Consider the following 24374-nt stretch of genomic DNA (forward strand, 5'->3'; position numbering starts at 1 on the left):
ATACTTAGTTAATCGGTGATTTATATCATAGTTTACACATTAAACGATACGTATGCGTTGACCAACGCTTGAGAAACTACCCACTGCCCACTACGCACTGCCCTCGCCGGATTCTTCACTGGTCGTTTGTGTTCACTATTGACGAATTCAAGGTAAGTGTTCAGAATAAATCCACGTGTAAAACGTAAACATCGATCTTATTTTTCTTGAAACGATTACTTTCTTCCGGCGGTATTTTTTCAATCTAATAAGAATAAGGTCGCATGAGCGTTTTATTGACGGACTTCGAACGCACGTTATTTTAACGAACGTTGTATTTCCAGTCACACACAGCTAGGGACAACGTCAATGTCCATCAACGTGGATGACGAGACGGTTGCGATTTTCGCTAATGCTGCTTTGAAAGTTATGAGCAAAAAAAAACAATGCAAAATAAAATGATGAGTGCGACCGCTAATACGTGTGAACGATTATTATACGGAGATTTTTAAAATTACCTCAAGATAAATTTGTTTCAAATTATTTGATGAATCAAAATCGTTGGTTAAGAAAAAAAATGTCCCGGATTTAAACCGATAATACAATCAAAACAACAGCAACTATCACACTGAAACTTAAATAATCACCAAAAAATTATTCGTATGTAGGATGTATCCTAAATGTGACCTAACAAAATTAAGTATTTACTAAGCCTTATATTATTATTATTACAGTAGAACCCCTCTCATCCGCCACGGCTAGTCCGCCACTGCGGTTGATCCGACCATAGTATTATCGATATGAATATGGATTTTCCAATTTATAGTAAATGACTAGATATATTTATGAAATTAATTGTCCGTTTCCTATTTATCTATTTTTTATTTATTTTATTATTTAATTATTTATTTAATTTAATATATGTATGTAATTAAAAATAATATTTAAAATGATTAAATAAATAAATTAAATAATTTGGTAACATTTTATCTTCAAATGTTTCTTTATATTCTGATGATCCAACCTTTTTCGCGTTCCGACCACAACCCTCAGTCACGAAGGTGACGGATTAGAAGGGTTCTACTGTAAAAAATAATTTTAATTAAAAATTTAGTTTTTTTTGAGGGGGTCCATGGTTATAGTTTATACTTGAAAAGAGTCTATAACCAAAAAAAGGTTAAGAACCTATGATTTAAAAAATCTTTATACACAACAGACGTTATGTTTGAACAAGCTTTATTTTTTTTTTTTTATTTTGATCTTTATAAAATTCATCGGATGTGTCCCACAATACTGGTCGTTTTCAATTTCAGTTTTTAATTGTTTAGCTTCCATATTTGTATTGGAAAATGTTTTTTTTTTTTTTTAAATGTACACTATCTCCTTCTACGAGTGAAAAATATCTACTATATGTAAAATGACGGACGTTGATTAAACGTTCGTCTGTATTTGTCTATTGAATCTAATATTATTCTATAACGCTGGTTAGGCAATTTATAACGGACGTTATAACATATTCGTCGTCAACAGTGAACGGTCTGTCAAACTAAAGGATGTCTTATATGTGACTGTTAGCTATAATTACAAATAATTTTAACTATTGACGTCGTAACATCCGTCAACAAGACGCTCGTGCGATCTTGCTCTAAAAGTGCATCGGTAGAATAAACATAACGTAACATTAAATAATATTTATCATAATAGTTTTATTATATTAGCACCAACAATAATCATCGAACACACATTGATTTCGTCAAGCAGAATGTATACTCGAACTAATTCTCATTCGTATTAAAAAAAACTACAAAAATACAATGAGTTAATAAAATTTGGAATAAATATCAAAAAAACTGCCTGAAACGCTTTCAAAGCACAAACTACGCGCGTACTGTTTTATGTAAATCGTATAAAAGGTCAAAGCTATCTATGTAATTTTAAAATAGATTTGACTCAGACGCATTCATGTTACCGCATGTTGTCGCGCATCCCCGGTACAATAGAAACCGGTACTGGTTGGATAACTGAACAGGAACGCCATTTCAGATTTTTTTTTTTTTAGGGTGCGCAAATTATTTAAGAAACTAATTCTTTCCCACTATCGGACCAATCGTTAAAAAAAGTGTTTCGTGTATTTTTACTATGGAATTTTACTATCTAAACCATTGTGGGGATACAGTGCCTAGTCCCATCATCACATATAACCAACCGTCACCTAATTTTGTATATTTTATAATTATTATTATAGTGTTGAATTATTTTATATATGATTCCTTTATGTTATAAAGTATGTAAACTCTGTCTATTCAAACGTCGACGGTTACGGCGATCGCTCTCGTCACCGATCCGTCGACCGGGTCTGACGCCCGATCGTTTTTTGTCTCCTGTACTTCTATCCTGTACTTTTACTTTTTATACCCACTCGTGCGACTTTTATACTTTTGTTCCGTCGAACTATTTTTTATTTTATTATAACTCTGTCGAGTGTCATTTAATGTGCTATGTTTTTTTTTATTTTAACTATATCGCTTTCACGTACCTTATTTTAACTACCCTTCCGTGGGTCAGTTTGATGAGTGGACAATCATGACCAACACACACACCAAAATATATTCACTGTGCACAGACCTTATCTACCGCTAAAAAAAATGTGGAAATCCATCGTGGAAAGAACCATTTACCATTAATAATAAGGTTATTAATTATAAACAATATGAATCAGAATTGTATATAAATATGCTCCATGATTTCAGAAATCAAATAGCTGAAGGCCAAGAGACCATAGTATTAATAAACTGAATTTCGTACTCTTTAAATTTGTCATTTTAGTTCTTCCGGCTGGACAATAGCGGAAAACAAACGTACAGGAACTTTGAATAGGTAACACTGCATGACGGATGCAGATTTTAAGTATACTGTACGTTAAAATTCAATAGAAATAATAATCATAATATTTAATAAATGAACTCGAAAAAAAAGGTCAGCGTATAAAATATTATAAAATGTTATCTTATTTTATGCAGTTCAAACAGATGGTAAAGTTATTCTCCATTCACGCAATGATTTTATGATACACAGTTGCGCCAAACTATTGTAAATATTGATAATGCCCGAGCGCAGCTACTAGATATTACTGTAATTGTTTGCATTCAATTTGATAAAATAGGTTTTTAATTATAAACACAACAATTGTTAATCATTTTTATTGTTTAGAACTTGTTTTCATCAAGTTGGATGCAAACGATTACAGAGACGTTCAGTTGTTGCGTCCATGTAGGCGCTATACATTTTTACAAAAGGTTGGCGTTTCTGTAAATTATATAATCAATCAAATAAAAGTAAAATTTTAAATTAACTTTTTTCAAATACAAAAAAACTCAATAATGATTTTTTACAAAAACACATGTATGGTTCCTATAAATGTGCATTTCGTTTTTTGCGACCAGTTTAAATTTTAATTATTGTTGTCGTAAAAATTATTTTAAATTACATTTTCTAGTCTAAAAAATGAAAATTGTGAATTCGTAACATAAAAACAGTCAATATTCATAGGTAACTATAATCAGTTAGGTTGAAGTCCAATATAAGTATTTTATAATACAGTATATAAAAAAATATATTTATATCATTCGTTAAAATTAATTAAATTAGAAAATATTAAACACAATTCTCTGATTCTCATTATATTTTTGTTTAATCAATATGATAAAACCATAATACTACAACAAATTACCCAGTACGGATACACCAAAACCTTATATTTAATAAAACATTTTAATAACTATATACTTCTTAATATTATTTGTAATCAAATTAAAAATAAATATTCACTAACGGCAAGAACATTTTGAGTACTTAGAATTTGATTATATATTTTCATTTTAATTTCAATTAAACATGGCAATTATAATATATTATACGTTAGACATTGTCTTAAGCCATGGGTTATGACGAATTAATACAAAAAAAAAACTGTTCATTTTCAAAATAATTCGTTAAATATAAATAAAAATAATTATTGATTAATTTAATTTTTAAAAAACAAAATATAGTAAGAAAAATGGGTTCTTATCTCTTTTTTGATTTTCCTTTGAACTCTATTTACAATTACTGGTATTGAATGTACTCTACTTCTATTATTTTTAAAAATATGTTTTAAAAATGTGAAGCTAACATCGTTAATTCGGTTTAAATGTATATACGTGTAAGGGACGAGCCAATATTTCCCGATTCGGCAGTAGCTTTTCTATTGTTATTCGGAAATAGTACTACAAGTTCTAACATTTACATGGAGGTGCACGATCAGTGCGGCTAGTAGTCAAAGGAATTCGTGAGTTAATAATAGTATCATGACATAGAAATATCGGAACCCTACCCTACTTGGACTTTCACCCGGACCACTCCGAATCTTACTCGGTTTTCGCGTTTGTCCGTTCATCAATCGGTATTAAACGTTCGTAGGAGTCCAAGAAAACTTTTCGCAATCTTGAACGCGGTAGGTATGCCGCACGTATTCTCATTCCTCGTTCGAACGTCGTTTAAATGTACAGACAAAAGTGTTCGATTGTCTACGACCGATTTCGAGATGCATTTGAACGTTTCTCCAGTCCTGGGCGGAGAAAAGGTTTAGGTCGATTTTTCGGAAAATATTATCTCCCTTTGGATCCGGAGCTCGACGTTCATTTCCGCCGATTTCGGTGAACTACTATACCTTATAAAATAAACGTCGAACGAATTGCAGTCGCTGGTGGCACGTCGTAACGGCATCGTGTTGTTCACAGATGCTGGGGCGCGCGGCGGCAACGGCGATGATGGCGGCGCTGTGGATCGGTTGTTGGTGCGGCGGTTGCCGGGCGTACCGGATCCTGGCGTACGAGCCGAGCGTCGGGCACAGCCACTGGAACGTGATGTCGGCCGTGCTGGAGAGCCTGGTGGACGCGGGCCACGTGGTGGTGTGCGCGACCGTGCACCCGGCCACCGGGCGTCTAGCCGGCCATCCGAACTACACGCACGTGGACATGGCGGCCGGGGTGCCGGAGCACGCGCACCGGACGGCCCGGGACCTGGACTACGCGCAGCTGATGTCACTGTTCCGGTCGAACGCGTTCCTCGTGCGGTCCGTCACCGACCTGACGCGGCGCATGTGCCGGCTGTTGTTCGAGATGCCGGGCACGCGGCGGTATCTGGTCGGCGGTGGCCGCGCGGGCCGATTCGACGCGGTCGTCGTGGAGTCGCTGCACTCGGAGTGCGGCGCCGCGCTGCCCCGGGCGCTGCGCGTGCCCGCCGTGTACGTGGTGCCGTGCCCGCCGGTCAGCTGGATGCCCGCGGCCACCGGGTCACCGGACAGCCCGTCGTACCTGGGCGCGTTGCTCGCCGACCGCCCGACGCCCGTCACGTTCCGGGACCGGCTGGCCAACGCGCTCGTTTACGTGCACACCCAGCTGGTGCGGCGGTACCACGACGCCGGCTCCTGGGTTCACGACACCGCCGTCCTGTCACCGTCCGCGTCAACAGGCGCCGTGGTGCTGATCAACACGCACCACTCGATCGAACCGGCCCGGTCGGCGGGGCCCAACGTCGTCGATATCGGTGGCATTCACCTGCGGCCCGCAGGACCGATACCCCGAGTAAGTAGTGCTAGGTCCGGTTCGTCGGCACGTTCGACGTTTCGACGAAAACGCAGAATTCTACACGTGGAGCTATTGAACAGAAACTAATTACTGACATAAATCACTAACCATAGACTATGATGTATATAGGAATTAATTTCGGGAGGGGGTTATGAAAAAATATATACTAAATGAAGGTTATAAATTAACTTATTTTTAATAACTATGAAAATTAGAATACATAAATTACAGGTCATATAAATAAATATAACATAAATTACAAAGTCTAATTTTCGAGGTAGATTTGCAAAATTATTTACCACTTCTTCAGTGTTTAGTGAAATACTTCGATGAATTGACATGAGATAATCCTGTTAGTCGATTTTCGCTTGTACTATTTCTCAAGCACGACTTCAATCTTTTCAATATCGAAAACGATCTTTCTGATGACGCTGTTGAGACTGGTAAAGTTACTAATATTGACATTAAGCACCATATATTTGGAAAAAAATCAACGGATAGTTTATTCAAAATATCAATAGCAGATTTGGATTTCTGACAAACCACGGAACATTTGCAACTATTCTGAGGACTTTGTTTTGGACAATTTGCATTTTTTTGATGTGCGAGGATGCACAATTACCCCATACCGAGCAAGCGTAGGTAAGAATTGGGCGTATAATTTGCTTAAAAATTAGGAGAGAGCATTTTTTTCCCATACTAGACAATTTGGTTTTAATTAATACATAGATTTAAGAAATGCACACGTGGGTCGTACTAACCATAAATTTCGGGGGAGGGGGGTTTGAACTCCCAAACCCCCCCTATATACGCCACTGACCATAGTCTATTCCAAATAAGTCTGGATAAAATCGCGCATGCAGGTCCGCTGTGAATGGCTCGGATTCGATATGCGTCGTGATCGGTCGACGGCCGGAACTCGCCTCCGGGTATATGGAGTGTATACGCGAAGTACGTTGTCAATAGGTCGTAGGCAAGCGAAGTGGTGATGGTTTAGAAACTACAGTCAGCCTGTATACAACCGAATCGTCGAAAACAGCGCTCGCCATCGGCAAATCACGTGACATACCTGCGCGAAACCGGACGCATTTTTGTCGTACATTTTTCCAGACTTATTTGGAATAGACTATAGTCTACGTTAGAGTTGCGCGTTACTTCGATATTTTGTTGCCCGACGGAGCTTTTTCTGTTTTTGTAGGAACATTTGTAGAAAAAACGAACGAACAAAAAATTAATTTCAAGTAGATGGAAGAAATAGAAAAACATCCCGTTTTATATAACTTCATGCTTTCACGGGAGGCAGGGGAAATTATTTTTGCCAAATCTAAGTAACTTTATTTTGACATTCGACAAAGTATTTTAAAAATAGACATACAAATATACAGTAGTCACTGTCTAGATAAGATAAGAACAACGTGACATTGTAGTATATTAGCGATATTTAGCTATAAATAGCTTTTAACTTTTAACTTCATGTTAGTTATTTAAAAATTATTTAAACATACAAACTAACTTGATGAATAATTTCATATATTTTTTACAACAAACATTTGCGTTAATAATTATAATTAATCTGATTAAACTATGTTAACGTGCCATCGTTTTTTACTGTCAAATAATTACGTAGATATACATGTTAACTTTAGATACAAATATAAATTAAATACAACAAAATGTATAAATTAGTAGATTTAAGCTAAAACTTTAATAATGAAAAAAATATAGACAACAATTGTTAGATAAATATACACAAATATAACAGTATTTAATTTAATATTACACGTAGTTAAATTTTAGTTTACTATATTATTAATTAAAACGTCATAAACAGGATATGATATAATCGATCGTTTAAATTTAGTTACAAGTTACATTATTTATATTAGGTTATAATTAAATCCCGAAGTATTTGGTTTTATTTGCGTTATATTTAGGCAATATTAAAAATTTGGTAAAATTAAAAGCCATCGTATAAGAATGGGCCCCTTTGAATACTTTAGGTGGACCGGCCTAAGGACGGACACATATTAAGGTGGGCCAGGTACACCCTAGTTCTCCCTTAGTTACGTGCCTGTCGCTGAGAACTCGAAGTAAGCCGGACGCATTATCCCGATATATCCTACCGTTACTGCGCGAATTTTTTTCATGTAAAACCATTTAAAACACGTATCAAAGTGCAATTCTTATAAACATTTTAAAGACAAAATTCGTTGACCATGGTCACGAAAATCTGCAACATTTAAAAGTTCATAAAACGCGTTCAATTTCAAGGGTTAAAAATTACCAAAAATTGTTAAATCAATAACCAAATGTTTAACAAATTTCCATTAAACGGTATTCGTTATTTTATGATCTAAAAATATAAATAGTTGGAACTTGAAACATAAAATGCATACCCACATATGTTAGCATTATACACGTACTAACGTAATATATAACATTTTAACTATAGATTGATCTATCTGTCCTTTATTCGGAATACACCTTTTGAATAAAGAGGTATATTAACTTAAAATGTTTAAGAATAACATTCACCTATTTCAATAACCCGATTATTTTATTTCACCTAACCCCTGTATTCAGAGACGGATCCAGAGTCGGGGAACCGCGAGTCAAGCCATTTCAAGAGGACATTTATTAAGGATAAAACTAAATTAGAAATTAATACCTTGTAAAAAAAAAACACAATATGCTCATAAAAGTTTATAAGTATATTTATATTACAATTTAGAATTAGTGATACCACCGATAATAACTTATTTACGATTAATAAATATAATCTAATTTTATCAGCGCAATAAACGTACGGAATAAAATATGATTTACTTAATTTTCTACTAAAACGATATAATTTAAAATATACATTATGAATTGAAAAATTTTAAATTTTGAATATACATGGCGTTCATTTTTCAAGTAACTCCGATGGGCCAACTGTCCAAGAGTCCAAATCAAGATCTAAAAAGAGAAAAAATTTCCAAGAGACCAATTTTGTCAACAAATATTTACTGTAGGTTAGCTGACCCCCTGAACCCCCCCTAGATCCACCCCTGCTTGTATTTTTAAAAATATACCGATCGACATTCCTGCCGGACATCACTGGTTTCTAAACGAATTTCACATGACCGTAAAGTAACTACATGACCATAAGCCTTCATGAATTGAATTTCGTTAGAAATATTTTTCAAAAAGAAGAACTACCGACTGCGCCAATTTATGTTGCGTGCCGATATATGGGTACCGGATAGTGCAACGAGAGATGAGTACACTCAACTATTCAGCTTCGTAATCAATGTAGAGTAATAATAATGTTGAAATTAATAACTCAAGACTTTAAAATATTAACTTTATTGATATATTTCTAAGTCCAATTTATTCAATTTGTAAAATTATTCTAAGTCCAAATAATTAATTTATTAAACAAACTGGCGTGAAGGTGCGTGCATTAACAAGATTAAAACACATCTAAATTAGGGCCTGTTCGGGACCCCCTTTTATATCAGATATATGCAAGTGTGTGTGTAAATCCCAAGTATGTGTGTGTATATGAAAATAATAATAAAATATGATAATTCCTTATTGATTCTGCGTGTGTGTGAGATCTCTCGTCTGGTACATAATTACTGACGCAAAGATACAGGATGTGTATACAGTGTGGTCACTGTTATTTCGATTATTTATTTATTATCTTAATTTCCCGTATAATGATCATGTGAACTAATTAAATAATTTAATTTATCCACGAGTGTGGTTTTGATTCTACATTTACATATTCCCGTTATAATGGAATCATTGTGGTATTGTAATGCAATCGATATAGTATTTATATATATATATATATCTGTAACATTATGTGATAGAATGTATGCCCGTGACATTATAATATGTATGCACATAACAGCATTTTGAAAACGCCATACTTGAAATTTTTATTTAAAAAAAAAAGTTTAAGGGTGCCTGACAGGATCGGTATAATATGAGGGATGGTTGAAATTTTCAATTTTACGCACTAAGGATTCATATTAGGTTAATCATTAAATGTGCAAACTGTGTAAAAAAAAAATAAAATTATACAAGTACATTTATGAATGTGTAGGTCACAGAGTTTTTTTTTTAGAATTTTTAGTAATAAATATGATATTTGGAGAGTCAAAATTTTAAATTTGCACTGTTTATATTTAAATATGATGAGCAAAAGGTAAAGTAAATTAAACATAATGATAGTATAGTAATAAAAATTTAAATAATAGCAGATAATAACAATATCAAATGCAACTAGTATACATAATAACAAAAATAATTGGGGAATGTTATGCCTTAATTATTTATTTATCAATATGGTAGAAAATATTAGTTTAGAATGGAGATTAAATCAGAAAGGAATATTAAAAGAGCTAAATTTAAATTTGAACTTTGTGAATTAATGTTTGGTTTGGGACTAGAAGTAACAGAGGCATATGACGGGATTTATTGAGAAGGGTCGTTGGAAAGGACTTGGAAATTACATTTTTGGACTAAGAGGTATTGTTGTGGGAGTGTGAAAACCTACATTTGTGACGATTTAAAATGGATTAGTAGAACCGGCAACATCTGAAGTTGGTCGCGTATTATCCTTGGAGTAGTGGACGCATTTAGCTGGACTGAAGCGATCCTTGGTACTACTATCAGACTCATGAGTTTCGCTATATTTGACGCAGCGAATGACAGTAATTACATAATAACCATACAATTGCAGATTAAAACATTGCGGTGGACCGTATGTGGTTGTATTTGATTTTTATATTATTACTTTCGTATTTATTAATTAAGTTATGCTGTAGATTTGGTTATTTTTATCATTATATTCAAGAATGACGAAAAATATTGGATGAGGATGGTTATTTTATTATACGAGTACATTATGGACTTGCCTCATAAGTCACTGTGCAATTCTGACAGTGTGGCAAAGGTAGGTATAGATACTGCATTACCTATACTGGAATGTTGGAGGTTTTTGATAACAATTCTAAAAGGACATACAGAATGAGAACGAAAAGTATGTAAACTGCCGTTAATTTTCGTCAAATACTCAGCTATTCCGTTGAAGTTATCGTGAAGAGTAGTAACTGAACTGTTGGATAATTTCCTTTTGGACGGCATGGGCGGACGACGCGAAATTTTAGCGGAACGAACCATCACTTTATTTAGGTTGAAAACAAGACAACCGATATTACAATCGAATACGAATAACGGATCGAACGCTAAGGCGTAAGTTTATGATGAAAATTACAACTGGAGTTGTAATGCTTAGTCACCTGTATAAGTTGCAAGTCAATTAATTGCCACGAGTTATCTAAACGAAAAGTTTACGTTGAAAAATATGATAAAAAATGTATTTATCAAAAGATGCTCGTTACAATAAGTTATATAATAAGTAATATGCATATATTGTCGTAAAAATCATAAATATTAAAAAATAAAACTAAAAAGCAAAATATTTGGAATAAATTGATTAATGTTTACTGTTTAATTATTTCAAGTACGTGACTGATATTATTAATGGCCAATAGGACTTCCACATCCATCGTAAAATCCGATTTCTATAATTCCCTGATAGAGCCAGTTCATATAATCAATACAAACGTAGTTAAAGTCAAACATCGAATTAAATTACTTATTATAATAATGCATTGTATAAAAATAGAGTTAATTACTTATCCGGTTTAAATGCGGTATTATGAAAAATTTGTACGTGAATTGTAATATGTACAATTGTGTACATGACTCGTCGTACTACAGTGGTCTCGAATGTATTTTTAAACGTATGAGGAAAAATGAACAACACCACGTAGGTTTCTCGGATTTAGTATAAAATATATTACAACTTACATCTGTACAAGCATAGAAATTATTATATTTTAACATTTTTTTTTTATCAATATCATACATTTTGATTGAGCATTTTATTTTTTTCACGAATAACGTCAATGGTTAATTTTATTTTTATAGATTAACAATTTAGTCAAATTATATGATGGTAAAAATTAATTTATATAATATATAAATATATATATATATTATATTTTAAATTATTTTGTAAAACGAGTTTTATTCGAACAAAAATATTTTATATTCATAAAATACAAATACCAACGACAGTTCGATTAAAAAAAAAATAAAAATAAATTACTGTGAAAATATGTATTGATGAAACTTAACATTTTCTGAGTAATTACAAAAAAAAAAAAAAAATGGGTATATAATGTTTCATACAAAAGAGTGGGAGAAGAGGATAGTGATATCATAATACACCGATAATATACACCGATAGTCAGCGTTTTTATTTCTCATTGGCTAATCGAACGATTATTATTTTGATTGAAGGATTTAGCACAAGTGCTGGACGACAGTGATGAATTCGGAGTAATCGTGTTTTCTTTCGGATCTTTGGTGGCGTTGAACTCACTGCCTGAGGACATATTAGACAAGCTAAAATCCGTATTCAGACAACTGCCCCAGACGATCATTTGGAAGTACGAAAACGATCACATGCCCGACAAGCCGGACAACGTGGTGCTATACAAATGGTTACCGCAACGTGCAATATTACGTAAGTCAAACTAGAATGTTTTACACTGTTTTTAATGTTAATCAAAATAGCGTTCAAAGACGCTTCGGCGAACTGTGTATTCAGATGATCAAACCCTTCGGTGGTTTGAAATCGAGACCACGACTTAGTTCAAAGCGTTCAAAATTTTCCATAGACTCGACGGTCACGTATAATACTCGTATTATGTTAGTGATGATAGCTTATAGGTAGATCCCGGATTTATATGTTTTACATAATTTTTTCCTTTTTGCGTTTTTTAACTTCAGTTAATAATCATGACGATTTATACTGAATGGAATTTACCACTAAATTTTTATTTTGCATATTTTTGCATATTTCATTGTAAATTCATATTTATTGCATACTTCAATGCATGCACTGTTACCAAAAAAATGTTGGTCGATAAACGCTGCAGTATTGACAAATCTCTACGTAATAATACGTATTATATGCAACATGTATGGATTAGAAATTAAAATTGAGGGATAGTTTACTGATTGTAGTCTTATACTTACCGTCGTTATAGATATAATGATACATTTAATTTTATAATAAAAACCAAAAGATTATGAATTTAAAATTTAGTAAACTGTTGTTACAACCTTGTTGGAAATTGACACGGACATATTTCCAAAGTATAAAATGTAAAAAATGAGTACTTCTTTAGTTCTAAAATATGTAAGTGAATTTCCTACGCAAAAAAAAAAAAAAAAAACACGGAAGTTCTAATGAAAAAATAATATTTTGTAACTCATGTGGAAAACATATAATTTGTGAAAGAAAATTACAATTATATCTATAAATGAAAACTGCTACTTTTTTATAATTTATACAATGAGTTTAATTCTTCATAAGCATGGTGGTATACCTAAACATAATTCATAGAAACACTTTTTTTTATTCCGTGTATTTGCAATTAAAAGAACATTTCAAAAATAGAAATTAATTTCATCTGGTTTCCCATCAAATTCCAATTTTTTCAAAGATTAATTATATAATATTTATATTAAAATATAAAAGAAACAATTATAATATTGTATTAATATAACACATAAAAACGTTCTCAAAGACTTGCACAGAAGCAACGTAAAGTTTTGAGCCTAAAATAAGCGTTTAATTACTGATTATAGATTGATTATTTAAATATTCCAGCGTTTGAAATAGGACCAATTTATAAATGACTATATTATGCCCAAAGTGTCATGCAAAAAAATGAAAAATGAAACCCATGGATTTTGCTGGGTTGACAGTAGATTTGATTTATACCAATTTGAGGATACTTCGGACCTAATTAAAAATGTAATTGATAATTCTCAACTTCTATCAAAACATTTCTTTGATAATTCTAGGAGGTATAATACTCAGTTTCAAATAACATCGTTTGAAGCAAACAAAATAGTATCCCTCCTCTTTTACTGGCTCCTCACGTTACATGTATGAAAAAAAAATCAGGATGTCATGACTTAAGTTTGGCCGTCCAGATTTATTCATTACTTTCACATACAAACCGAAATGGCCGGAAATAAAAAATTAATTATTTCAAGATCAAAAGTCGTTAAGCCTTTATGTCATTTTTGTTCAGAGATTTCGTAGATCTTCATTCATAGTGCTTTTCGCATGGAAAATTATACATGGGATTTTCCCGAACTGAGGACAAGAATTATCTGATTGATGATTGACTGATTAGATGATCACCATTTTTTACAGCCCTGGATTACCTCCATCCAGGTATCCATCTCGTTCACCCTTTATCAATAATGCTTTCATTAAATGTATTATCAGTGCTGGATTTATAATTTAATCTTATGTTTATGATAATAATGATTGATTTTATAGCTGTAATGTTGTTACTAATGCAAGAAAAAAAGAAAAAAATATATAGAAACAATATTATGCTATAATATTTATAAGATTATAAGAGATTATAATGTATACCAATTTTGTGTCATTCTTTTTAACGGAAACGCCATTTATCCATATTGAAGTACAATATCCAGTACGTGATTATTTTATTAGCTGTTTTGGGTTTCTTAATTACCACGCCTCATTTACACACAAACAATAATACCTTATGGTATAAAAAAAAATCAAATAAATATACAAAAAAAGAATATAATTTATAATAATATTTCAACGTCAGCTTTGAAACAGATAGAAAAATCAACTAAAATTGAAATAAACATTTATTATTAAAATATAAGTTAAGGTAGAAACTCCTATAACATACATTCCGTGAAGTAAACAAAGTACGCAAGGATTCAAACGGTTATGAACATTCAGATTATGTATTTAATGAATAATACGTACGTATCAAATATACCTAAATCAATAATGATATAGTACATACCCCGTGGCTGTATGTAAATTGCGGCAAAATTTACCTTTTTCTAAAATTCGATGTGTAAACTGTGGCAAGGAAAAATTTAACATTATACAATTTATGACAAAACCGTTAAGATACATTATACAAACTGTGGTAATTTATTTTATATATCTACGATATTATGTACTTTATGGTATGTAATATTTACTATGTGTACCTATGTACATAAATGGTTGAATTAATTATGTTATGTTGCGTCTTGCGTGTTCACACCGTTGTTCTAACCATGTTTTGTTACCACTTGTTTTTTGATTCATTCTTAAATTTTAATTTAAATTGTTTGACATTATTAATTGTTTGTCAATCGGGCTAAACATTGTTGTAAATTCCATCACGTTGATTTAAATAGTAAACTTTAAAATACTTCTACCGATATCTAAAACTAGTAAGTAGGTACTAACTAGTATTATCAGAAGTAAAGGAACCGATATTTATAGTATGTTTCGTTAAAACTTAAAAATACATTTGGATTCACTTAAACATTTTGTACACAAGATGCAACATGACGTAATTGAGGGGAAACCACACCCATTTTCAGTTTCATTCCATGAGTACAAAATGCAGTTTTTTGGTTTTTGATCTGAATTAGATATAACAAATGTCAAATTATAAGGCCAGACTTGGCGACTCTAAAATACATCAGTCACAAACAACTTTGGTAAAGGTTGGGTTTGCATCATATCAAATGAACAAGAGATTTTTCCAGGAGTTTATTTTTTTAATAGTTCAAAAAAAACGCTTAGCTTTTCTCTTATGTAAAGTTAATTTTAACATTAACTCACTTTTTTTTGTTATTATCTCCCTCAGTTTGAATTTTAATTTTTTATTCCATCCAATAATTGCAGGTGCCTTGACGAGTATGTCCAAAACTTATGTTAAACTTTGTAGTAAGTATTTACTGATATTTACTTAAAGAAGCGGTTTGTTTTTTTTTTCTAATTTTCTTTTCTTAAACCAATTTTCTTTCCCACATATGCTTAATAGAATATGCAGGTAGTAAATAGTTCCGGCCAGTATCCTCACGTGTATGATGACTTTTTCTGCATTTGAGCGTTTTTAATATGTTCTTTTATTAAATTTGTTATTACATCTTGAATAAGATCAACACGAATACCACTGTTTGCGCTGTACGCGATAAGGCCGCGCACACTTAATTATTATTATTATTATTATATGAAAATGATGTATATGTTACGCGATGCACCATTTACCGTGCATCCGTATCTTTGTTTTCGTTTTCTTCGTTTGATAATTATTGTAATCACGTTATTTTTGTATTTTTTTTGTTATGTGTCGGTCGTGATATCACTGCCGGCACATTCGTTCGTCCACGTTTTTCTCGTTCGTTCGTCGTCAGCCATTGAGGCAACTGTTTTTTTTTTTGTATTTTAATCATCGTCGTTTTTGCACAAATACAATTTTGTTTCGTTTATATACTTATTTTTTGATACTAATATTTGTTGTGATTTTTTATAGTTTTTCCTTTTAGTCTCGCATTGTGCGAACTACTTAAATTTGTATTTATTAATTGTGCAATTATAATATATTGTTTTACGCCATTGCGGCTATTAATTACTAAAATATCTCTATATTACGCCATTGCGGCTAATACTTGTTAAATTGTTATTTTTATTCTCATGCCATTGCGGCTCTCTTTTGTAAACTTAATTATTGCTGTAAGGCTTAAATAGCCAATAGCCATCTCTTTTGATTATAAATTTATTACTATTATTTATTGTTAATCGGCTCTAATAGCCAATATTTAAATATTGTCTTATATTCTTTATTTTTTTTTTGGATTATTATTATTATTTTATTTAGCTCAGGCAGTAGCTGGCCAGCGGTGCTCCACAAAATTGTGAGTTTTTATATATATTATTATTTATTTATTTTTTGTTGATAGTTTTAGTATAAATTATTATATTTGTTGTGCCAACCAGGCAAATCAAAATTATATCATTCTTTTTATTATATATTTATTGTGCCACTATGGGTAATTAAAAATTATTTTTTTTTCATTTCCAAACATTAATGTCACTACCGTGACTGGTCCTTCGATCGTCGTTTCGGCCCGAACAACCACTTTTTTTTTCAGTAGGACTAGAATGATTTTGTTTGAATGTTTTACTTACTATATTAAATCATTTTCTAGTTATTGATGTCACAGAAGAAAATGCATCAAGACAAACTGGTATTAAATTACCTCTTATATGTGGTATTCAGTATTTCACAACATCACAGTTTCAGTTACTAGATCAATATATTTTGGATCATTATTTATTGGTATATTTGATACTGATTCCATCAAAGGAAGGAAATCTATCTTCTAAAATCAAATTAGCATCAACTGTTGATGTATTTGGTTCAATTAATATTTGATTAGTTAATATTCTTTCTGTATATAAATTTAATGATCTAAAATCAGTCTCAACATCTTTAGTGGTAATTTTATCATTATTTTGTAATAGTTCTGTATTTATGCATGATGTATTTGTTTTATCAGAGATTTTAATCAATATTGTATTATTTAGTATATTTTCTTCAATATTTATGAGCTGATCTGTAATTATTTCAACATCTATGTTTACAATGTTTAGGATTGGAACAGAATAGTTCAAATCAACAATTTCCTAAATACATTTTTAGTATTAATTCTGGAGTATTTGATATTTTTATGAAAATACAGTTAAAAATTAAATATTAAATACAATTTTAAAAAAATTGAAATTTCTTGTCTCTAAATAAATTACCTAGGTACATGGTTATAAATTATAATAAAAATATGAAATTTTAAATAAATGACATTAAAGACATTTAAATTAGTATTATTATATTTTTTCTTTCTATTTCTATTTATAATGTACTAAAATTAACGTTTTTCTTTTCGATTTAGTTATTATAATAACACAAAATATATTTTTTTAAATTTATATTAATTTAATATTTAATGTACCTAGGTACTATAAAAAAAAAAAATTAATTGTATTAGAATTATTATAATACTTTAAGATTTATTGAGTATTAAGGTTTACCAAAAACAATAATTTATGTGATTTTAATTTTCCACCCTAATAATAAAATATAAAATTCATTTAATTTCAAGTTAAATTTGATAGCATAATCTTAATTATTTGATAAATTGGACCAGCCATAGTAAATTGAACAGTTTATAGTCTAATAATAATATAAATAAAATATAAAATACAACACTTAAATACAAAATCAACTATTTTTATTATTCAAATTAAAGTATTTGGAGTAATACCCAACATACATTTAATATGAATTTATCTATTTTTCAATTTATTCTACATAATATCTACCTATGCATCTACTATGAAATCAATTAAAAAAAATAATTTAAATATTATAAAATTATTTTATTTTATTTCTTGAAATATGTATTGCTACAAATTATTAGGTATCATAATAATAAAAAGGCATATAGTATTTATCTACAATTTAATTATTTAACAAATAATTAAAAGTCTTGTATAAAGTAAAGTTGTAATCCAATAAATTCATTTTTTCATACCTCTAACCACCTTGACATTTTTTGAATAAATTCATTATAATTAATTTTTTCTGTGTTTTTACTTTCACCACATCTGACCATTTTAATGGTTCTTGAGTTGAACATTTTAATTAAATTGTTGCAAATAAAACATTAATATTTTACATAAAAGTATTGGTAATTAAAACAATGAACTTTACCTTGTATGTACTCTTGTCTCGCTTAAGTAGGTTAAGTGTATTATCATAATACCATGATAGTCAATAGTCATTATAGAAACTTTTGGAGCTAAAACTTTGTGATTAACATTTAGCGCCAAAAGTTATACTGAATTTTATCAGTTGCACCAACTAGTAAATAAAATAAAATAACAGAGACCCATATTATATCACCATTAAATAATTAAAGAAAAACAATTAAAATTGAAATTTCAACAACATCTTTTACACTTGGAAATAGTACGTTTTGCAAATAATTGATTTAGTATAGCTACATTTTAACGGAAATAATACGTTTTGATGTAATTTGGAAATAGTTCTTTATTACAAAATTTTAGCAATGGAAATAGTGCGTTAATGCAGAAATTATGAAATTTTATACTGGAAATAGTACGTTTTTGGCCAAATCTGACCACGAATTCGATTCCGCACGGTTTTTACTATCAGAAATTATATATAACTCAATTTTGATATTTTTGGAAATAATACGTTTTGTATTTTCGCCCCTCAATTAATTAAACGATATACGTCCATACTAGATATTATATATATATATATATATAATATCCAAATAACCAATAAAACACTGAGTGCAATTTTTCTTTATTTATAAAAAATCAAATGATAAGTACTAGCACATCGAAAAAATGATTATGAGCAACAGTCTCTGTAATATATATCGTACATTGGTTTGTACGAAAAAAAATTGAAAAATGACACGAATCCTAAGTCTCGATATCCTGAGTTCTTCTTCAATATAACTAAATGATCAAATTTTTCTATAAAAGGACAAATTTGAAAAATTTGATACGCACCATTTAAAATTAACACTTACGATTATGTACCTATACCATTCGTATGCATCATTTAGTCGGGAAATTACTTTTGTAATAGGTATAATCTAGTAATATATTACATTAACTAATATTATTAATGTTATAAAAATAAAATGATTATGTAATTAACTCTTTATTTACATTTTTTATGAGATAAATTAATTATATTGAAATTAATATTGAATTTAAAATTTGACTTGTAAAATATTATTATCTTCAATGTTTGAGTCAAGACAATAAAATTTTCGTTGGGGAATAATCGATTTTTGAATAAAAAAAATATAAATCGAAGCTAGCCCGGGTTGCACAAAATACGTTCACGTGAAATAGTGAGATATTAAAACGAGTAGAGAATTATTTTTGTACAAAATAATATTATTATTTTCAAATTTAATGTTTAAATGTTACTTGAAATGTTTCATTTACAGAACACCCAAACGTGAAAGTATTCATCAGTCACGGTGGGTTGAACGGAGTGTACGAGGCTGTAGATGGCGGAGTTCCAATTCTCGGTATACCTTTGTTTTTCGACCAACCTCGAAACATTCAAAATCTCGTGGATCTCGGAATGGCGTTATCTTTGAAAATCAACGAATTCACTGAAGCGACCCTATACGAAGCCATTAATCGATTAATCGAGGATCAAAAGTACTGTAAATTAATGAAGTGTGTTTTTCTTTCATTCTTAACTATCACGCCATTAAAATATGACATAATTTAACTTGTGTTCTTCAAATTTTCCATTCAATCTGAACGACGACCAAGAGCAGTTTGTTCTAAAATGAATTACCATAAACGAGACATGTACACATTGCTCAATATTCGATTATTTCATCACTATCACGTGTTACTTAGTATTTATTTAGGTCACAGTAGAGTATATGTAATAATTTAACTGTTTTTAATATATTTGATATAATTTTAATTGAATAGGTCGGTAAATTTGAAACTAATTGAAAACCAACATTGGAACTAGATTACATTATATTATGTGATATTGTAACTTAAGATGATTTTCATATTTATTTGATAGCAAAATTAATTTTCAATATAAAGCAATATATTTATTATTATTATTATTATTATTATTATCCATTAAGATGACGTGTTAAACGAGTGAAACCAGATGTATGCTTCGCGTTTAATGTTCCATGAATGATCCATGATCTATGACAATAGGGGCTAAACTACACCTGCATACATCCAATTATATGTCGCGTGATCGTGATCCTGTTTATGGATCAGTAAATTAAATAATAATTTATTTACGATTTTTTGGAAAAGAATCATATTATTTTAATTTTTTTTTAAAAAAAAAAAAAATTATTTTTGTTTTGCGTTTTTATTTTTTTTATTAATGTATTTTAAGCTTAACCAACATCTTAACACTTTACAAGTATTAAAATATAAATAACTTTAAATTCATATTTTTAAAGAAAAATCAAAAAAATTAAGATAACATTTTTTTCTTTTAAATAAAACAAAAATGGAGCCATTACAATTAATTTACACTGTATGGTTTTTTGACCACATGTAATTTATTTTTATACTTAAATTACTAATGTAAGACTCTTAATTAAAAAAAAATATTTATATTATAGGAAATAAATTTATATTTTACTAGATAAAATTATACATGAATATACAATCTATATTGAAAATAATTACATCAATTGACCATAACTTACATGAGTAATTGCAATACACATTGTTTCCTGCATACATAGTAATACCATAATTTGCTGTGAGTGGTAGTTATTAATTTTAATAAAATTAACATTTTTTTTTTTTTAACTAGAACATTTTAATTATTTCTTATTTCATAAAATATTTTTAAACAATTTATTTAATTAATTTCATCCATGAAAATAATTATTTTTTCTTTTTGATTTTTATTTAATTTGCAATTAAAAACGAATCGACACAACATTACTGTCCGAAATTGCATCACTAAAACTTAAGTGTGTAATTCTTTTCATCTTCAGTTTTTCAGAAAACGCCAAACGGGTGTCGACCCTGTTCAAAGACCGTCCCATGTCACCGTCCGATTCCGCCGTCTACTGGATCGAATATCTGATTCGACACGGATCTGAAGCTAATGTCACGCCCCCGTCAGCGGACGCTTCTTGGACCGTTCACTTCATGGTAGACCAGCTATTCGTCGCCTTGTCGGTCTTGGCACTCGCGTTATGGTGCAGCGTACGAGTCTTCCGTTACAGGACATCGATCGGAATACCGGGGAAATAAAGTCTCACATCAGTTACCGCGGCCGCGGTAGGATGCCATTTTCGGTAAAAAAAACGTTTTCACTAAATATTTCTATAAATAGTTTCGAGGTACTAAATGCTAAATGAATCAAATCGTTTTAAGGATATAAATGATTGTTCAAACGTACAGTCGGCACATAATTAGTAAATATTATCACGACGATCTATTAATACACCACGATACTGTTTCGTAAATTTCTTTTCGTACATTGATTTCGATCTAAGTTTTAGCCAGTGGCGGCTCGTGGGGTTCACATAATATGGTGCACAGATAATTTTTAAGATATGTAGGGGGGGTAAAAAAAAAATATTAATTTTAACATAAGTATAGGTAAATATAACCATTGATTATAGAATAGATATAGTATTATATAATCAATGGTATAGCGTATATTATTATAACGTATATATTATTATCTATATATAAATGAATTGCTGTTCGTTAGTTACATGAATAATAATATATGTTAACGTCGGTGGTAGATAGTAAACAGAAACACAATTGTTGTTTTAAATTTAAGATAATGACTAACATTATCAGACGATAATCGGAATATAATAAACAAATAAGAGTAAAAATAAATCATAATACCGATGCCAACACGTAACGGCGCGGCGACATCGAAAATAATTCACTGGAAACAATTTAATTGGTCATGTGCACAGAAACGAACGTGCACATCAATTCCACTATAACGCGTACACGCAGTTTCGATTTGTTTTAATTTTTACATTGTACAAATGTGCACAGCAATAGTATGCACTACTGCAGTGTTTCCCAACTTATTTTACCTGCGGAACCTTTGCAGAAGCTTGAACATTCTGCGGAACCCCAATATTTTTTCTATAATATTAATGCAGACATATGTTTTGTACACTTAAATGAGTGGGTTATCGGACACTCCCGGCACAAGAGTGTCATTAATAAAAAAAAAAACATGATGGCTTTAACATTTTATTTTGTTTATTACTATTACAATATTATAAATTTACATATCAAAGCTTAAAATTTAGTATTTGTCTCTCATTACCTCTAAGATAGATTCAACGAGAAGAATCTTTCCATAGTTTTTTTCGTAACCGTTTTCAAATCTGGAGTAATTCCTGAAAATTGGATTCGTAAGTCCAGAGCTGCGTTCAGTTAATTTTGAAACTTATTCTTAGTCTTTGTATACCCCGAAAAGCTACAAACTATGTATGCACCTCGCATTTGGGAAATGTGTCAATTCCAGTTTTATGTTGAGTTCTATGTTCAAATCAAAATATTGCTAATTATTTATATTTTCCCAAATTTCTCACGGAACCCTTCGCGCAAACTCACGGAACCCATAGGTTCTGCGGAACACCAGTTAGGAAACACTGCACTACTGCACCACTTTAAAGGTGCGTTTACATTACAGCCCGCATACGAATGAATGGCGCACGAACGCTACCGCACGAAAATTCGCTATATCGTTTACATTAGTGCGTTCGTTCGTGCACTCAAGGTTCGCCTCCAAATACACCTAGTATACTTAGTACCGATCAAACTGTTGTCGAGTGAACTCGTGTTGCCAAAATCACGTGTGTTTAATTTAAAAATTCAAAAATTTCTACAAGATCCTAGTACACTCCATTATTTTCTTCGTTTCGTTCAAGTCTCGTTTTGATTCATTGGCTATTTCCAAGCAGAAGTCAATTTTTTTCTTTCCCGTTTTATAATGGGGATGTTCAGGATCCCATAGAATTGGTCTTGATTTATATGAATTTACAAGATGTGAATATTCATCGTCCGTTCACTCCATAATTGAGTCAAAATAAAATATTTAACATAAAATACAGCGCAAACGACGCATACGGGCCGTATGCCGTTGAAATTGAATGAATAGTTTGTTTGATCTTACCGCTTTTCAGTCGATCACGACCGCACGTGAACGAACGTCTTCATAGGCGTCACTAAGGGGTATTGAGGGGTATCTTTGCTACCCCAGAAATTTTCGTGGGGTAGCAAGGGTATATTTTTAGTACCCCAAAAAAAGTTATAGATTTTAAAAATATATTCGAAGTTTATTATTCAAGCGTGTACGAATATAGACCAACTATTATTGTGATTGTATCCAAAATAATAATTATTTTTTGTGATAAGTCCAATACGGATAATAAGACAGTGTATACCAAGATTTACAAAGAAGAATTAGCCAGTTAAACCTTTAAAAATTTATTTTTTAACTTTCTAAAAATAAACTTTGCTACCCCAAAATTTGGACTCTAGTGACGCCCTTGAACATTTTCGTTCGTATGCCATCGGACTGTTCACATTATTCGTGCGCCATTCATTCGTATGCGGGCTCTAATGTAAACGCACCTAAACACACACACTGATACCGTTCCATCGCGGAGAATCACCTACTCGTTTAGCCTTGGGAATAATCCAATCTCAATATTATATTATTTTGAAAATAATTTTTATATATATATTATATAAATAATATTTTCATAATATTCTGATTTTTATATTTTGAAAAATAATCTTAATAACACTACAGGTATTTAGTTGTATTATTATGGTTTATGTTTTCAATTTTTTTTTTTTGAGTTTTGAGTAGGTAGTGCTCGTGCACTTGTGCACATATACACGAGCCACCACTGGTTCTAGCTATGAAGCTAGAACACTCAAAAGAGTTATTTAAGGATGCACGTGCTCAGAATTAGAACTTTTTACTACCTACTAACAAATGATTACTTTTATACATAACATTTTTTCATACTCTTGTTTTTCTTCCATGTTTCCACCTTAAGGTAATGTATAATATATGTTTGTTCATACAGGAGGGCATATTGGTCAAATTATTTTCAAGTACGCTGTATTAGTAAACAGAGACGACGTTTAAGTTCGACCGCCGAAAAATGCCATTCTTGTTAATTTTATTTTTATACTTAAAAATTAATAATAATAACAATATAAGTTTTAAAATAAAAATA

General features: G+C 31.0%; 1 protein-coding gene across 3 annotated transcripts; it reads left to right on the top strand.

Moving 5' to 3' along the window:
* LOC112684241 (UDP-glucuronosyltransferase 2B1-like) lies at positions 1-24374 on the top strand. 3 transcript variants are annotated; one of them, XM_025555644.1, is made up of 6 exons: positions 1-152; positions 4758-5603; positions 11970-12195; positions 19575-19812; positions 21132-21437; positions 24222-24374. In XM_025555644.1, the coding sequence occupies exons 2-5, from the start codon at positions 4758-4760 to the stop codon at positions 21391-21393; spliced, it is 1572 nt and encodes a 523-aa protein (XP_025411429.1). In that variant the 5' UTR covers positions 1-152; the 3' UTR covers positions 21394-21437; positions 24222-24374. The 3 variants fall into 3 exon arrangements, with proteins under 3 accessions (XP_025411429.1, XP_025411431.1, XP_025411430.1); XM_025555646.1 differs by having other exon boundaries at positions 3-152; positions 19575-19794; XM_025555645.1 differs by lacking the exon at positions 1-152 and adding an exon at positions 3450-3528.

This window comes from Sipha flava, unplaced genomic scaffold (assembly GCF_003268045.1).
Source record: "Sipha flava isolate LNK unplaced genomic scaffold, YSA_version1 247_pilon_pilon, whole genome shotgun sequence".
Classification (NCBI taxonomy): domain Eukaryota; kingdom Metazoa; phylum Arthropoda; class Insecta; order Hemiptera; family Aphididae; genus Sipha; species Sipha flava.

Excerpts from the sequence above, each read along its gene's own strand:
- LOC112684241 (XM_025555644.1), top strand. The coding sequence starts at position 4,758 with ATGCTGGGGCGCGCGGCGGCAACGGCGATGATGGCGGCGCTGTGGATC. Across the intron at positions 5,604-11,969 it reads CCGCAGGACCGATACCCCGA|GATTTAGCACAAGTGCTGGA; the intron begins GTAAGTAGTGCT and ends TTTTGATTGAAG. Across the intron at positions 19,813-21,131 it reads AAGTACTGTAAATTAATGAA|TTTTTCAGAAAACGCCAAAC; the intron begins GTGTGTTTTTCT and ends TTTCATCTTCAG.